The 18,592-nt window shown below is 41.4% G+C and overlaps 1 protein-coding gene across 2 annotated transcripts in view; it reads left to right on the top strand.

Moving 5' to 3' along the window:
- Positions 1-18,592, top strand: part of CHD7 (chromodomain helicase DNA binding protein 7) — a 199,361-nt gene that overhangs the window by 164,566 nt on the left and 16,203 nt on the right. For both annotated transcript variants that reach the window (XM_090283655.1, XM_090283654.1), the window contains exons 16-27: positions 3,337-3,547; positions 4,102-4,297; positions 4,592-4,759; positions 4,995-5,174; positions 7,864-7,974; positions 8,066-8,271; positions 10,950-11,149; positions 11,319-11,478; positions 15,903-15,992; positions 16,498-16,601; positions 17,935-18,064; positions 18,452-18,524. In XM_090283655.1, the coding sequence (XP_090139781.1) occupies positions 3,337-3,547; positions 4,102-4,297; positions 4,592-4,759; positions 4,995-5,174; positions 7,864-7,974; positions 8,066-8,271; positions 10,950-11,149; positions 11,319-11,478; positions 15,903-15,992; positions 16,498-16,601; positions 17,935-18,064; positions 18,452-18,524 (1,829 nt within the window). The remainder of the gene's footprint in view (positions 1-3,336; positions 3,548-4,101; positions 4,298-4,591; positions 4,760-4,994; positions 5,175-7,863; positions 7,975-8,065; positions 8,272-10,949; positions 11,150-11,318; positions 11,479-15,902; positions 15,993-16,497; positions 16,602-17,934; positions 18,065-18,451; positions 18,525-18,592) is intronic.

Genomic DNA, 18,592 nt, shown 5'->3' with positions numbered 1-18,592 from the left:
GATGTTCAACTTCACTAGCTATTAGGGAAATGCAAATCAAAACCACACACCTATTAGAATGGCTGTAATTAACAAGACAGATAATTACAAGTGTTGGAGAGCTGCAGAGAAAGAGGAACCCTTGTTCACCGCTGGTGGGAATCTAAACTGGTACAGCCACTATGGAAAACAATATGGTGGCTCCTCAAAGAATAAGAGTTACCATATGACCCAGCAATTCTTCTTCTGATTGTATACTTAAAAAACATTTATTTGCAAAGATATATGCACCCCTATGTTCATTGCAGCATTATTCATGGTGTCCAAGACATGGAGACAACCAAAGTGTCCTTTGATAGAGGATTGGCTAACGAAGATGTGTGATACACACATACAATGAAATATTACTCAGCTATAAAAAAGATGAAATACTGCCATTTGCAACAACATGGATGAATCTTGAGAATATTATGCTGAGCGAAATAATTCAGAAAAAGCTGAGAACAATATGATTTCACTCATGTATGGGATATAAAACTGAAACTGATAAACACAGACAGCAATATGGTGGTTACCAGAGGGAAGGGGTTGGGGGAGTGTTAGAGTGTAACAGGGGCGATGGAAGATGATTTTACTTTGGTGATGGGCATGCCATCCAATATACAGATCATGTATCACAGAAAATGTATACCTGAAACCCATATGACCCTATGAACCAATGCCACCCAATAAATTTAATAAAATATATAAAAAAAAGAATGGAATGTCCAATTTTAGGTTTGCTATGTGAGAGTAAAAGTAATGTTGACAACTTGGTCAAGGTCCCCTAATATTTAGGGATGACTTGAGTCAATTGTTGTTATTGTTGTGGGTAGGAGTATAGAGAATCTTGAGCAGAAAAAAAACAGGACTGAAGCTTATATAATGGACTGGATTTCAGAGAAAGTAGTACAGTAACTTTTTTTCATGGTAATCTTCAAAAGCAAATAATTTCTTGTTTGTTTGTGACTAATATAGCTAGATAACATTGTAGTTTCCTCCCTCATAGTGATAATCTGTTTAAGTGGAAAGAAAGACTTCCACGCTTATTTCAATAATTTTTTGATGCACATACATACACATTTTAAACTGTAGTATGAGCAGTACTTTAATTTAGGACAGTGCCAACAGACTATGTATTTTGGCTTATCCTAACCTATTTCCAGTTCATTTTCTGAGTGATACATACAAATCTAACATTAAGGTAAATCATAATGAAGATCTGAATTGATAAATTCAGCAGTAGCTTTTGTCGGTAAGAAATAATATATTTTAATTGTGACTATCTTCATAAGATGAGAAATTATTGATAGCATTGAAAAAACAAAAGTTTTTTCCTCATCTCTGAATAAATTTAAAATAAAAAAAAGAAACCTAAATTACTCTACTAATTTTTTACTAAAATAATCCAAACATTTCTGATATTTTATTAAAAATGATTAGTTCATTTTTAAAATCTATTCATTGACCATTAACTTGTTTTAAACTGTATTTTATTTTGAGTATGGAATATAATCTTAATGGGAACAAAATCACTACCTAGATTTCAAAGAGTAAAATCTGTCTCTTCCTGAATTGCAAAGGGCTTATAATATATTGTCCCACAAGAACAAACTTTAAAAAAAAAAAACCTAATATAGTGTATGCACCGAAATCTATTTCTCCTGTCTTCTGAGGACCTTCTTGTCCTGAATATAGAACCTATATTTCTAAATTTTACATTTGAAAAACATTAACTTTATTCAAGAACCTGCCTGCTAATGCTCTTGAATAAAACTTTGTTTTTTACCTTTTCCTAGTAAAACCTTTTTTTTCCACTTAAGAGGAAAATCCTGAGTATTAGCTTGTTACTCATGTGGAAAAGGGAGTGAGCAACTGGCATTTTCCATCCGTCCCTGCATAAGAATTAACAATGTGCTTTTCAGAAGGCCTTAGTACTTGGGAAAGGCATTAAGTGACTTTAATCTGTTATCAGTAAGATTCTTTGTTGATTAATAATTAACAAGCTTTATTTCTGCATATGACCATGTCATAACTTAATTTCTACAAGTGCCTTTAGAATGGAAATAGGGGGCACTTTTCTGCATCGGCTGCTGCTTGCAAAAGGCCTGACAGTCTGAGTGGCTTGCTGGCCTGACTGATCTAACCTTTCAAATCCTTCTGAGGATTATGTGTTTATGTATCTACATCTATATGTAGTATAATTAGTTCACATGTTTACAACCAGTGGGAAGAAGAGTAGTTTAAATTTCTGACACAGTTTAAGGCTGGAAAACCAGTTCCAGTAGATGGATTTGTTTGTCTTTCCTAGAGAATAGGGACCATGACTGCATCCCTGTCCTTAGAGGAGAGGAGCCGAGCACTAGAGCCCTGCCCCGATTAACCCCAGAGATTGGCAGAGGCCAGAGGATGCTGCGCAATTCTAGTTAAGCCAACTAAGCAGTTGAAGGAAGCTTAGCCTGCTGCTTTCTAGATAAGCATGTGTTTGGGGTCAGGGAAGGAAGTAGTGAGGAAGATGTTATTCTCTAGAGGCTTCTCTCTGATGCGCCCCAAAATCTTTGAACAAGCAGAAATCTATGTGTGGCTATGAGAAAAAGAGGGGTAGGTGTAGAACTCTTACATGAAACAGAGGTTTCTTTTGTTTTTAAAGTTTTTCAAGATTTGCATAATTCGAGATAGAATTTTTGTCCCTTGTATAAAATTATCAGCTGACAATGAATATGGAAGGAGATTTAGAGATTGCAGTAGATGTGTGCTATCCCCTAAAAACAGTCCCTAAAAATTACCCTGATAAATGATTTCCTTTTGTCATAATCCTTTTTGCCTGTATTATTATGCAATTATAAATACAAACTACTGCCCTTACACTTTAATAATCAGAACTCCATCTCCTTGTTTCTTAGTTTCAGAACAGATTTTGTTGTTTGTGTTTATATTCAGCTAGTAAACAGCTCTTTATTTCTTCAGCAATTCAGGTTCCAAATTTTCTGTAGGTATCTGGCCCTTGGCTTGCTTCTGTCACTTCTGGCTTGACAGTCTGTTGTTGAAATACAGTTTCTACAATCAGCAAACATTTGTTTGTTGGAAAATGTGGTTTTTCCCTCCAAATGCCTAAATGTGTTGTGCTTAAAACTTTGATCCCTTTTATGCTTTCCCAGTTTTGTGTAGACCTAACTTTAAGTGGATAAATTCATGCTCATAAACATGAGTATGGTGTTCTGGTTCTTACAGTTTGCAGTGGGTTTTGAAACCAAGTTCATTGTTTTTAGCAATAAAAACCTTTTACTGTATTCATGTTATGCTGTCCAATCTCTGCAGGTGCTGAAGAGAAAATTTTGGAAGAGTTTAAAGAAACACACAATGCAGACTCTCCAGATTTTCAGCTCCAGGCAATGATCCAGGCTGCTGGCAAGCTAGTGCTGATTGACAAGCTGCTGCCAAAACTGAAGGCTGGTGGCCACAGGGTGCTTATCTTTTCCCAGATGGTGCGCTGCTTGGACATACTGGAAGACTACCTCATTCAAAGACGGTGAGGCCATGGTGCCATAAGAATAAAAAGGAATTAAAAAGTGACCTTTCACATGACTCTTAAGTAGTTCACCTCAAAGTGATGTTTAAGATAAAGGTGATAGAGTGGGGGAAATGTGTCACATCTCTTTTTAAAAACTATAGATGTATACGACAGTTATTCGACCTAATGACTGCAGTAGGTTTGCATAATTTTGTGGGCAATTTTGTTTTCTGTTTCTTTCATTTGACCAAAAGAGAATAGTTCTTACCTAAAATTGAAATCGTTATTTTACTAGTGGAGGTGTCAGCTATTTTTAGAGTTTAGATGCTTCAGTGGAGAGGAATTAAAATGAAATCTAATCTTTGGGCATCCAACCAGTTGTATGAAAAACAACAAAACCGATTTGCTCTGAGATTATTTCTGATACGTAATATTATGCTGTTAATATATATCCCAAATTGTATTACTGTGTTAAAAATAAAAAAATTAAAAAAATAAAAAGAAAGAAAAAAAAGGAATAGGTATATTGTAGCTATTTGCGAGGCCTCCTTGTTAATACTGACATTTTCCAGGTACCCATACGAAAGGATTGACGGCCGAGTAAGAGGCAACCTCCGCCAGGCAGCTATTGACAGATTTTCCAAACCTGATTCTGATAGGTTTGTTTTCCTCCTGTGTACAAGGGCAGGAGGTTTAGGCATTAACCTTACTGCTGCTGATACCTGCATCATCTTTGATTCTGACTGGAATCCCCAAAATGATCTCCAGGTAAACATGCAAGAAATCCTCCTGATGCCCCCCTCCTCCCTTTTTTAAGTCATTCTACTATGATGGAGCATTCCTGTCAAATCAATAAATTAAAGTCATATAGTCACTCAGCCAGTGTCCCATGATTGGGGCAAATGAACCAGCTAGTAATCAATTTATTAATAATGTAAAAATAATTTCTTCATATGTTAATCCGCTTCTAAACTGCACCTCTGTTTATTGGAACAGATGTTCTTGTAACTGACAGCTGAGTCTTTCTTTCTTTGGTAGCCACTCATTTCCCTTTTCTTCCAGGCTCAAGCAAGATGTCATAGAATAGGACAGAGCAAATCTGTGAAAATCTACAGGCTGATTACAAGAAATTCTTACGAAAGGGAGATGTTCGACAAGGCGAGTTTGAAGCTCGGCCTTGACAAAGCTGTGCTGCAGTCCATGAGCGGAAGGGAAAACGCTACCAACGGGGTAAAGCTGCATTTGCCCAACCCCTTCCTTTATTCCAGCTCCTTACTTGATTTAACTCATAGTGAGAAACCCTCCAGCTTCAGATTATTTTTCAACATCAGCATTTATTTTAAGCAATATTTCAACCTCACATTCCCTTTTTTAGAATTTAGGTTTACCCTCTTGGAGAAAAAAACATTTGTTCAGTCTAAAAACATTTCAGTTCTAAATTATTTTAAATATTTCTCTAAAACAGGTACAACAGCTTTCCAAGAAAGAAATAGAGGATCTTCTGCGAAAAGGGGCCTACGGTGCCCTCATGGATGAGGAGGATGAAGGGTCTAAATTCTGTGAAGAAGATATTGATCAGATTCTCCTACGGCGAACCCACACCATCACCATTGAGTCTGAAGGGAAAGGCTCCACGTTTGCTAAGGTGAGAATCGATCTGAAGAGTTGGGTTTTCTGTAGCAGTTTAGTAGAGTTCATATATGGCACCTTGTAAACTGCTCACAGAATGTGTATGTAACGTTTGCTTTCTATTCTGAATTAAGAAATTAATTACTAACTCCCTGTGGAGCACCTAATGCATAAAATATTCTTTGTGTTTTGGGTTGTGTTCTATTTATATGGCTCCAGCGGTCACTCACCTTGTCATCCTGTCTGCTTCCCGGCTCCCCGGGCTAATCCTTGACCTGTGTCCTTGACTCCATACTCTTCACTTCTTGAGATTCTGGTTTTCTGACAGCCTATAAGAACAATTAATTCACTGCTATCTGTTTTGATCTCCAGCTTCAGTGACATAACCCTTCTTTCATAGCTGAAATCCACACAAGCATTATTTACACTAGCTGCGTCCATTGCCTCCCTTTCTACTTATTTTTCAATTTCCAGCTTGCAGCCCTCCCCCACCCGTTCACCAGAGCAGCTCTGGCAAAGGTCACCACAGCGGGCCACTCTACCAAGAGCCCTTTCTGAGGCTTCACCTGCATATTGGTTCACCCATCCACACCCAGGCCCAGCTTACACATTTATTTTAACGGCTTTATTGCAATGTAATTTACTTATCATAAAATTCACCTGTTCTGTATGTACAATTCAGTGCCTTTACCATATTTACAGACTTGCGCAACTGTTACGACATCTAAGTTTAGAACATTTCCATCACCCCAAAAGATCCTTGTGCCCATTAACAGTCAGGTATATCTGTCCTGTTTCCTCCTCCCAAATTCTTGGCAGCCAGTAATCTTATTTCTGTCTCTATAGATTTGCCTCCTCTGGACATTTCACATACATGGAATTGTAGAACATGTGGTCTTTTGTGTCTGACTTCACTCACTTAACATAATGTTTTGGAGGGTCATCCACCCTGTAGCCTGAATCAGCACTTCCTTCCTTTTTATTGTTGAGCTATGTTCCATGATATGTCTATACCTCATTTACCAGTTAATGATGGACATTGAGGCTGTTTATTTATTCACTAGTTGTTAGTGATATTTTTGAATAATGCTGTTACGAACATGTTGCATACAAGTTTTTGTGTGGATGAATATTTTCATTTCTCTTGCATATATACCAGGACTGGAATTGTTGGGTCACGTTTTAACTCCATGGTTAACGCTTGAGGTTGAGGAACTGCCAGATTGTTTTCTAAAGTTAATGTACCATTTGCTTTCCTACTAACAGCGTTTTTAGGGTTCTGGTTTCTCCACATCCTCAACAACACTTTTTATTGTCTGGCTTTTTGATTATAGTCACATTAGTGAGTGTGAAGTTGACTCTGCATTTCTCTGGTGCTGTGGAACATCTGTCCTCTGCTCGTGGCCATTGTGTACCATCTTTGGAGAGATGTCTATTCTAGTTTTTGGTTCACTTTTTGAGTTATTATTTTATTATTAAAGTTTAAGAATTCTTTATATATTCTGGATAGAAGTTCCTCATCAGATAATATAATTTGGAAATGTTTTCCTCTAGTTTTTCCTTAATGGTGTTTACTACAGTAGCCAGTTCACTCCTCTTTTTCTCTTAATTATTTGTGCTTTTGCTGCATTGTCTAACCTAAGGTTACAAAGATTTGTTTTCTCCTCAGAGTTTTATTGTTTTCAGTCTTACATTCAGATCTGTAACCCTTTTTGAGTGAGGTTTCATGTGTGGTGATGCTGTAAGACAGGGTCCAACTCCCTCCTTTGGCATGTGGACATCCATTGTCTCAGCTGCCAATCCTCTGGGCTCTATAACCCAACACCTCCTCCATTATGTCTTTCTGCCTCTTATCCATCACCCTGTACCTCCACCCTCTGTGTGCACATGTGCGCGCGCGCACACACACACACACACACGCATACACACACCAGTTTGTTCACCTGGTTAACATCATTCAGATGCCAAAGTTGGATGCTGCAGTTTTTCCTGGCTTCCTCCTCCTCCTTCATGCTTCACATTTACCTAGATTTTCACTCCTTCAGTTTTACCTTTTAAAGAATCTATCCATTTCTGCTAGAGCTGTTTTTGGTCTTCACTATTTCTTTCCTAAACTACAGTAGCCTGTTCTGCACCATTCTCCCCTCCATGCTCCAAGACATTGGTGCCTTTGGATATGATGGTGTACATCTTGATAGTCCCAGTTTCAAAGAGATTGCTGTTTCCCTAGGATAGAGCTCAGTCTCTGTTAACAAGACTGGCTTGATCTTTGGCTACTCTTCCCCAGTCACATGACAGATTATCTTTCTTCTCCTCTGTGCCTTTGCACATGCTTTCTTGTTCTTTGAGCTTTTAATAATCTGGTCCAGGCATTATTTTCTGGAGAGCCTATTCTCTTTCCAGCAATGCCTTCTCTGTAACCCTACCCCGACCTGAACCTGGTTAAGGCCCTCCTGTGTATATCAGTTGCACCAGTACATACCATTGTTACCCATCATTTATTGTGCTGCATGATCATCTTTTGTTTCCTGATCTGTCTCAACCCCTGGCCAGTGAGTTACTTCGTCTTCTTGCCGGCGACTGCAGCATCTGGCACACAGTGGAAGAATGCACACATGTTTGAGGGAATGAATAAATGAAATCTGCTTTGCATTTTACCTCTGAGAAAAGCATCCCAAAATAATGCATATTTTTCTTCTTTTTAGGCCAGTTTTGTTGCATCTGGAAATAGGACAGATATTTCCCTGGATGATCCAAATTTCTGGCAGAAGTGGGCTAAGAAGGCTGAACTGGATATTGATGCCTTAAGTGGGAGGGTGAGTGAGAGCTTCCACTCAAACCCTAGCTGATCTAACAACCCAACGTTGCTTTTATAGAAGTTTCAAATGTATCTGCTATCTGTTTTAGAACAACCTGGTTATTGACACTCCAAGAGTGAGGAAGCAAACCAGGCTGTACAGTGCAGTGAAAGAAGATGAGCTGATGGAATTTTCAGACTTGGAAAGCGATTCCGAAGAGAAGCCTTGCACAAAGCCCCGGCGGCCCCAGGACAGGTCCCAGGGCTACGCAAGGAGTGAATGCTTCAGAGTGGAGAAGAATCTGCTCGTCTATGGGTAAGTCGGGTTCATGAGAAACAGAGTTTTATTTTAAAAATAGTTAGAATTCCAATTGGCATAGAAAAAACAATATTTGTGTTTGGATTTCTGTGATTCCCCATAGTCAAGTGAACTATGCAGCCCCACGGGCGGGGCCCGGATCGTGCGGATGAAGTGCTCGGAGTTGTTCAGATTCTCATGGATTTGAAGGAGCACCAATTTGTCCCTTAAGGGATTATTATGTCAGATCCAAATTTGTTGATTATTAATAACTCAGAACAAAGTCTTAAAATAACAAAATATTTTCTACTTTACCTTCGCATAAAATTTACTAGTTATCTTTTAATACTTTTCTGTTATAAAAATTTGTTAAAGTCAGTTATCTCTCTTGTAAAGATCTTCCGATGGATGGTCATTTTTAGTCTCTGAATCTCTGTGGCACCACACAGAGTGCTTTGAAGAGCAAGGTGCTCCGTAAATACCTGGATCTGTAAATAAGAGATCTCTAGCATATTGTGAGACTGTAGGCAACTTCCATTCAAATAAAAAACTGCCACCAAAACAGTATATACTATAGATCTGATGATATCCTGTCTTTGGTTATTTTTCCAGTGGAGCATCATCAGTTTCAGAATAAATACAAACATTTTAACAGAGCATATAGGGCTCTGACCTGGCCTTTGTCTTTTTCCATGCACAGTCCACATTTCTGCTGAGACAGATCCTTCCTCTCCTTCAGTGTGCCACACTCTGTCTCATCTCTCTCTTTTCACAACCCTTTCCCGCTGCCTAGAGCCAACCCCCCATTTCACTCCCGACCCCCAGGCTTGACCTGCCCAACCTCTCCTGTCCTTGACGTCCAGGTCAGATGTCACCTCAACACTCCGCACCGGAAAGTCTGGGCTGCACTCTCGGTCACACTCAGAGTGTTGTTTTATGACTTCAGGTAGTTGGTGTCTCCTGCTAGAGACCCAGTTAGCGACTTCTTGAGGACTGGGACTCTTTCTTTGTGTCCTCAGGGCACAGTGCTGTGCCAGCAGACGCAGTGAGTGCTGAGTTAGTGGCTGTTTATGGAATAAATGGAGTTCAGCTGAAGGCCATCCTGTGTCTTATAGCTGTGTCCCCTCTACTGTTGCCTGTGCAAGCTAGACAGCCTTTCCTGTCTGTTCTCACATGGTGGGGACTCTTCCCACCTAAGCCCTTTGCTGCATGCGCCTGCTTCCATGTTTCAACCTAATGATCAAAGCCAAGGATTTTGGTGGTAACTTCAGAAATGGAACACATTAATAACTCTTGAGGCTAGAAAGTGCTCTTAGGGCATACTGTTTCAGTAAAGCCTTTGCCTTGTCCCACAGGCATCACTATGTATTGAACATCTGCTATGTACTGGGGACTATGCTAGGATACTCAGACACCGGGGATACAACTGTGAGCAGGACAGTCACAGCCCTGCCTCAAGGCAGGCAGGTGAACAGTAGAAAAGCAGTAAACTGTGATAATGCCTTGGCAGGGAAGCTCTGTGCAAATGGAGGGTAGAAGCACGTCTCCTCTCCTTTAAGACACAGCTCAGGTATTCTCTCTCTGCCTCTGGGGCAGAAGGAAGTAAAGGAAGGAGTCCCATAGAAGGTGATGTGGATAGTCTGTGGCTTGATGAATATCATGAATAAGCCAGGGTAAGAGGGAGTGGTGGACATTGGGCAGGGAGAAGAGTTTCCAACAGAGAGGGCAGTGTGTCCGAAGGCCTACAGGTGAGGGTCAGCCTTGCAAGCTGAGGACTGAGGGAGGTCCATAGAAGCCAGAGAAGACCAGGTCAGAAGGCAGGGCGTTCTGGGCTGTGCACTGTGCTTCTCAGCCAAGATTACTCAGAGGAAGGGGCCCATTCCTGTGCTGAGACAGCCCCGGGAGCTCGGTCAGTGGTACCCTGGGAGAGACACAGCTTAGTGTCTGCCTGTCTGTTGTGTGCTCTCACTCCGAAGCACCCAGGAGGGAGAGCACTGCACTGTGTTAAGTCTGTGACTGTGACCTGACATAGGTGGGTCAGGTTCCGCAGCGTGCTGTTTGGCTGTGGCCACAGTGCCTTCTCCCACCCATTTTTACATGAGGACCTGAGAGTTGGCTGAACCTTCTTCCTGTGCATGTTCTTGTACTTGGAGTTAGCAGTCCTGTTTCTAAAGGAATAAAAACTTGAACCTGTTCACAGTCTTTCAGTAATTAATTATCATGGCATCCCTTTGAGGTGGGCTGATGTAACCACACTCCTCAGCGCTGCATCCGTGACTTGGGGACCGTCACCCCCACCTTGAGTTGCTGCCTGTGGGACTCTGAGCAGGAAAGTCTGTGTCAGGATATAGGTGATATTTCGGTGGCAACCCCAGTCCTGCACTGAGGAGCAGTGCTCTACAGCTCATGTTGGGATGGGTGCCTTTAACTTCTGGCCCTGGGCTACTTTCCCTTCACCTGACAAAATATTGCTAGGGTGTGCTTTGTTTTATTTTGTTGTTGTTGTTTAGAACAATGCATTTAAAGAGAAAATAACTGCATTTAGTATCTTCATATGTATGGGAACCCTACACACATGAAGTCAGAGGCCTCACATGCAGGACCCACAGTTTTCTAACACCAGTATGTGACTGTGAAAATAAGCCCCAGATCTAAACTGAAAGGCACCATGTGCATACTGAATACTTGCATTGCAGTTGGGGACGGTGGACAGACATCCTTTCCCATGGACGCTATAAACGTCAGCTCACTGAACAAGATGTGGAAACCATCTGCAGAACGATCCTCGTGTACTGTCTCAACCATTATAAGGGGGATGAGAACATCAAAAGCTTCATCTGGGATCTGATCACGCCCACAGCTGATGGCCAGACGCGTGCCTTGGTCAATCATTCCGGTAAGTCTTCATTGTGCTGCAGGGTCACAGAGAGCCACCAGGGACCCTTGTGACACAACCTAGACCACAGATTTCCCTGCCTTGTATGTCAATATTTGGCTCTGACACTAAAATTGGTATTGTAGAAAGCTTCTAGTAGTAATTATTATTATTATCATTATGATTCTAGGTTTATCAGCCCCAGTGCCAAGGGGAAGAAAGGGAAAGAAGGTGAAAGCCCAGAGCGCACACCCAGTGGTGCAGGATGCTGACTGGCTGGCGGGCTGCAACCCTGACACTCTGTTCCAGGAGGACAGCTACAAGAAGCACCTGAAGCACCACTGCAACAAGTAGGTCTTCCAAGGGTGGATGCAGAGACCTTGTTTTGTGCTTGTGCTTGTGCCTGTGCGCGCGTGTGCGCGTGTGTGGGTAGACTGACTGTTAAGTTGTAGTTACTATCTTTGTGTAACCTTAGTGTTTTTCTTCAAACATGACGCCAAGTCATATGCTAGTGTACTTTATTTTAGATGGCTGATTTTTAAAATTATGGTAAAGATATGTAACACAATTTTTAAATGTTACCATTTTAAGCATTTTGAAGGGTACAATTCATTGGCATTAATTACATTCAGACTACTATGTACCTATCACCACTATCTATACCCAAAACGTTATCATTGACTGCAGCATAAACTGTCAGTAAACAATAACTTGTCTTCCCCTCTTCCACACTCCCAAGCCCCTGGCAACCACTGTTCTCTATGAATTTGCCTATTCTAGGTACCTCATCAGTGGAATCATATAGTACTTGTCTTTCTGTGTCTGGCTTATTTCACTTGGCATGATATTTTCAAGGCTGATCCATGTTGTTGCTTGTGCCAGAATTTTATTCCTTTTTATGGCTGAATAATATTCCATTGTATGGATGGAGCACTTTTTGTTGATCCCTTCATCTGTCAGTGGCACTTGGGTTGATGGATACCTTTTGGCTATTGTAAATAATGCTGCTATGATGTTGTAGATAACTACGTTTTTAATTTTTTTTTTTTCAGTTACAGTTTACATTCAATATTATTTTGTATTAGTTTCAGGAGTACCTGTGAATCACTAAGTTTTAAGTAGTGTATGTATTAAGGAATTATGGTTAGCTTTGTGTGATTCCGCCTTCAATTGACTGCTTTCAGTGGAGGGACTGGCAAATTTTTCATGTTATTTTTTGCTTAATAATACCTCAGTTGTCGGATCTTTTTCTTATTTTACGAGCTTAGAATCATATTCTTTAGCTTTATTTTCAGAACTGGATTATGTTGAATAATATTGAATCTAAATTTATTTAATTGCTTGGAGCTCCACTGTCTTCACCTTAAACTAATATCTGCATATCTTGATTTTTTTCTTACTCTGAGCATGCATTTACTCAGTATCAGTACTACAGGCCGCACTGCCACTAAACAGTGCTGCTGCTTCCTAGCTTTGTGTGACCTTGGGCAAGTTCCTCAGCCTCTTTAAGACTCACTTTCCACGTTAGTCAGAGAGCTCTGCAACAAGATCTCAGTTGGATGAGGCAGGATATAAATAAATGTATGTGTATCTCCCTTTTTAAAATTAGCCACCAGTGTCTGAGCACATAATACTGCAGTGTGTCAAGCACTTCATATGGATTGTGTTTGAGTTGTCAGAGGTAAGTAGTGCTATTTTATCCTCATTTACCTGACAAGGAAACTGAGACATGGGTGCCTATGGTCCCACAGCTAGTTAAGGGCTGGGTCAGCTGGGTAGCCCAGCCCATCAAGACTGGTGCCCTTGCTCTTGACCACCCCCTTTCACCTCAGAAGCCTGCCTCCTCCTCGGGGTTGTCTCAGTTCTCACATGAAATAATTCCTGGAAAACACCTGATCCCCCTGGGTTGAACTGACTAATGGTTCTTGCCCCTTTTTAAATGAAAGTGTTTTTAGGGCCTACCTTTGATCACTATCTTTAGGTTTTGACTGACAAATGTTTTCCTTTTTGAGTCTTCGAAACCATTACCTCACACCATTTTGGTGCCTCAGAAACTGTTATGTTGTTACTCCTGCAGCAGGATAGTTGTCCCTAAAGTCCTGCCCCTCTATGGCTGTTGCAGAACTTCTGTTTTCTTGGGGTTTACTTGAACTTTGAGTCAATAGCCTTGTGAGTTCTGGATTCAAACTCTTAAGTGAAGTGATCGAGTGTGGGGAACAGTGGCTCCAGTCTTGGCTCTAGCGTGGCAGTGGTGATTTTTCATTTTCCGTTCTAATGTCAGTAACAGATTTCCATAGGGTGCCCTCCCTAACTGGTCTGTGAAATATAACCAATGTTCCTCACACCTTTCCTTCCCCTTGGCCTCAGGACTAGCAATGCTTCCCACCTCCTCTCTGGGACAAGCAAGTAGTCCAGTCATTCACTCCCTGAGACTTAAAGGATTCAAGTGAGGAAGTGTGAGGACTGGTAAGAGTGAAATTGAGACCCAAACTAAGAACCTCCTAGAAAATAGCTGGCTAGTTCTCTTCAAAGTTTTTAAGAGGCAAGTCCTGGCTGGTGTGGCTCAGTGGATTGAGTGCTGGCCTATGAAACAAAGAGTTGCTGGTTTGATTCCCAGTCAGGGCACATGCCTGGGCTGCAGGCCAGGTCCCCAGTTGGGGGCGCGCAAGAAGCAACCACACATTGATGTTTCTCTCCCTTTCTCCCTTCCTTCCCCTCTCTCTAAAATTAAATGACATCTTTTTATAAAAACTTTAAGAGACAAAGACAGAGGAGTTGTCTTGGGTTAAAGGATACAAAGTGAACAGGACAGCTTAATGCCATGTGTGGTCCTAGACTAGGTGCTGGCCCAGAAAACAGTCACAAGTGGGGCAGGCAGTGAAGTATAACTGAGGTTTGGGGACCCATCCTTCCTGCTGACTTACCAGGTATAAACTCCTTCAGGTCAGAGGCCACCTCCTGTTCACCTTGTTATCCTGCCAGTACCTACCATGTCTTGACAAGGGCACTGAGCTCACCATTTGCGTTGATTTGAATTTTTCCCTCTAGAAAAAAGATGACATTCTAGTGAGTTCATAAAAGTCTTCACATAACTGAAATTCTTTCTGAAGTAGAAAATTTTGTCTTCTCCCCCCCAAAAGAAAGAGAAACCATTAGGATCAGCAGCACAGTACCAGGTTCTGATGAATTAAAGAGAATCCAGCACAAGGTGGAGGGTATTTCCTTTACAGCCCCTCTTCCTGAGTATCCTCTGTAAGTTACCAGAAGAACTGGTCTGCAAGTTCTCTAACCAGGGAAGACACAAGGTGCTGGACAAATAAGCCTGTGCTGTCACTTTTCTTTTGCTAATTCATTGTGGCACAGACAATTTTTAATTTTATTAAAAGAAAGAAATCAGAAGAAATGTCACCCAAAGTGACTGTTCACTTTGGAGTGTATTCAGATAGTTACAACTTTGCACTTTGCCCGTCTAGAGACTGCTGGTGGAGAGGAAGGTATGCCTGTTCACATATGATTAGGAGTAGTCTGTTCTGATGAAGCAACCCCTCTCTGTCATTTGATATTTTCAAGGACAATTGCCACATCCTGAGAGACAGTGTGAAGTGGTCGAGTCAGAAGGCCTAACTCACAGTGGTCTGTGCTCAAGGTGACTCTGTGACCTTGGCCATGCATGCCACTTGACTTCTATTAGCCTCAATTTTTATGTTTGTAAAATGGAATTGTAGAAATAGTAGCTTGCTTGATACCACCACAGTGTTATTGTGAAGATGAAATGAGCTAGTATATGTGAAATGTTGGTTTTAAAAAGTATATGTTGGGACTACCCAGCTGGGGAAATAGCACTTGGTATTGTCATTTACTCGCAGCCAAGGAGGTAGTCTCAAGTATCAGTCCTGACTGCATACCAGGGCTGACCAGCAGGAGATGCTAGACTCGGAGTAGATGTAAGCCTTCGGGATTTACCAGGTGGGCTTTATTGAAAGAATTATGTTTGAAGCCATTAAGGAAATCCAAGTGAGATTGAAAATCTGTTTCCTAGAATTCCAAGGGTTTTTAAACACTGATTCCTTCAAAATGACTATCAGTTTCAATGATTTTGGCATATTTCAATCACCTTTGTAATATTTTAATATATTTTAAACTACAACTGAGGCTCCCAGGTAATATAAACTAAAAGGAATAAAAAACATTAAGGGAGAAGAGTGAGGACCCACCCTCAACTGCCATCTCCCTTTCTCAGAACCAAAGTTCTATAATCTGAAAAACCTGACAGTCCATATTGAGGGTTTATTGTAAGGTAGTAAAACCAGATTTTATATTACATTTATTCCTACAACTTCTGATGTGCTTCCAAAAATGGTATTAAGGCAGCAGCTGAGGAAATTTTATGAGATAATGAAGCAGAACAGTTACTGAAAGCCATCTGCTCAGTTGTTTACAAACTTGCTTCAATACTTCAGAGGCAATGGTAGGGTACGTGTCTAAACTTCACAAGCTGCACTAGGTAGAACTAAATGAAGTGCGCCTGGGCTGGGCTGAGCTCGGTCCCTCTCTGTGCAGTGTGAGCGGTTGCCAGGCAGGCCTGTTGGAAGCCAGCAGAAAGCACCACACAGAGGTGATTATGTGCCACCATCTGTCACGCTTCAAGCCTACCATACAGCATGGCTAATCAGCCTTGGCAGGATGATGGATGAACAGCAGCAGCTGCCAAAAGCCACTGTTGGCAAACAGTCCTGAAGTTAAGAACTTTTTCCCCCTCTGTCTTCCTCTCCAGGGTCCTGCTGCGTGTCCGCATGCTCTACTACCTAAGACAAGAAGTTATAGGAGACCAGGCAGATAAGATCTTAGAAGGTGCTGACTCAAGGTTAGTGTGAGCTCACATTGGTTCTCTGCCTGCATGCAATAGTCTGGGTAGTCGGAAAACATCATGGATCGTGTTTCAAAACCTTCACAAACCATTAGAAGCTCACCTTCTTTTTTGCATCTTGAATGCAGTGTTTGCTCTCTGAGCTTGGGGAAGTGATGAGAATCGGGGAAAGCCTGTGTGTGTGTGTGTGTGTGTGTGTGTGTGTGTGTGTGTGTGTGTGTGTGTGTGTGTGTGCGCGCGCATGTAAAAAGAGGTGTGATCTAAATTACTGGTGTTTTTAGTAACCTTCAAAATGGGACATTGGGTGATAAAGTCCATTTCTGGTCATGGTGGAAAATGACTGACTTATGCCCTTTCTTTTAACCTTTGCTCATTCCTCTCCATGATGCTTAGGTGCTTATTGTGGGAGTGGGGCACGTGAGTGCATGTATCATGTTCATGACTTGGAATTCTTTAATACTGGTATTTGTTTCAAATACTATGCAAATGGTTGTCTTTATAGTGAAGCTGATGTGTGGATACCTGAGCCTTTTCATGCCGAGGTCCCTGCAGATTGGTGGGATAAGGAAGCAGATAAGTCCCTCCTAATTGGAGTGTTCAAACACGGTAAGTGACGTGTCCATTTGACCACATCTTGACCATGTGGCTTTGTCGTTATTTAGAGCTCTTTGCATACTCTTTCCAAAGTCATAATATTAACAAGAATAGTTCCAAAGGACTCTTGGCATCTACCATTTTCCTGCACTAAAAATCTAATATGAACTGTAAATATCAGATGCTGTTTTTAAATGTTTGTCAAGTATTTGAGAAAAAACATTTCTTTCTTGGCTGTAAATAAAACCAAAACCATATTTGTTTTAATAATAGCCAAATTGTCCTATAGTTCTCCCTAAACTTTGCTTCCAGCATGGTTCCCCTTGCTAACTCTGCCAGCCCATGTCAAAGTGGACGGTGGGCTTAACCTCTGCTATTAATCTGTACAAGTGCCTCCTGGGCTTTGTTCCAAGCAATATTTCACAAATGTCAGTGCTGAGAACTCGGCTCCCCTGAGTGGGATGCAGCCTTGTTAACTTTGAAAGGCTGGGGATGCAGAACTGGCATGATATATACAGTGAGCGATTCCTGATTATAATCCCAATTCTCTGGGGGTTGCCGAGGTAGTCCCAGCAGCCCAGCCTGACTAAAGGGGAGAGTGATGGCTTATAAAACCTTTCATGATTATAGTTTGGCTTGCGGCTCTACAGCAGTTAGGAGCGGTGTGTGTAGTACACATCCTAATTGAATTGTGCTGTTCTGCCTGTGTACTGCAGCCGCGTTTTGTGAGCTCAGCCTAAAAATCATTTTCCTGTAGTGCACTGTTGGGATCTGCCATTTCCCATTTAGTCAACTTGGGCAGTCAAAAAGCAAATTGCAGTTTGAAAACCATAGAGGGAACAGTGTCATCTTACTGACATGCATTATCCTCAACCTAATAAGACAGGTTCGCTGGCCTGACATAGACAGGGGTTTTCAGCCAGCAGTGAAGTTTCTGCAGAACTGAGAGGCAGCTCACCAGCAGGATGGGCAGACTTAGAGCACCTCTGTGGAGGTCATAAAGGAACATTACAAAGCCTTTTAAATGTCAGGCAAAATTAGATCTTGGGAAAACAGGGTCAGAAATCTTCCCAGGCATCTTGCTGTTATTCTGAACCTGTTTTTCTCTTAGTATTCGTGGTCATTCTGATAACATCCCTGGAATGTAACCTGGCCCCCCAAACCTGCCCTAGAATTGAGCGGTCCATAGAATGCTCTACTAAAACAAGGTTCTTTAAAATACAACATATAAACTATTCTCTTGACTGAGAAGTGAAGTTCGTGTGTTGTGGCAGTGCTGTGATTACGTCAGTGACAGGTCTTTCATTGTCTCTGTGTGTCCTCTGGGCCGGTGGGGATGGCACAGGCTACGAGAAGTACAATTCCATGCGAGCTGACCCCACACTGTGCTTCCTGGAACGAGTTGGGATGCCTGATGCCAAGGCCATAGCTGCCGAGCAGAGAGGAACAGACATGCTAGCAGATGGCGGTGACGGGTAAGAAGGACATTTTATGATTTTAATACACTTGACTTCAGTATTGCATCGATTGGCAGGGTTCAGTTCTTACGCTGCACTATGCACTGTATTACGTCTGATTTGAACTAAGTGACGTTTACCAGTAGAGCCAGTGTCTATATCATAGTGATTATTTAAACATGATATAGTATCTAAATAATCTGAAACTTGTTTATCTTTTCCAAGTGATGACAGACACCCCAACCCCCAGTCCTCCCTCAACCCTCCTCTATCCATTTCTGTACGTTTTAAATACTGATAGAGAATGGCTTTTGAAATTGAACCCAGAATTAAAAGTTGCATAGGCAGTCCTCTTCAGTCTCTTCCTATCAGTATGATTTAAACATTTTTTACAATTTTATATAGGGGAGAATTTGATAGAGAAGATGAAGATCCAGAATACAAACCAACCAGAACACCATTCAAGGATGAAATAGATGTAAGAACTCAAGTATATTGACTTTTACAGCACCAGTAAAATACGATATGCCCATAAAAGGCTTGTTA

Source organism: Furipterus horrens, unplaced genomic scaffold (assembly GCF_987537825.1).
Source record: "Furipterus horrens unplaced genomic scaffold, mFurHor1.1.pri manual_scaffold_7, whole genome shotgun sequence".
Classification (NCBI taxonomy): domain Eukaryota; kingdom Metazoa; phylum Chordata; class Mammalia; order Chiroptera; family Furipteridae; genus Furipterus; species Furipterus horrens.
This window is presented reverse-complemented; position numbering and strand designations above follow the sequence as displayed.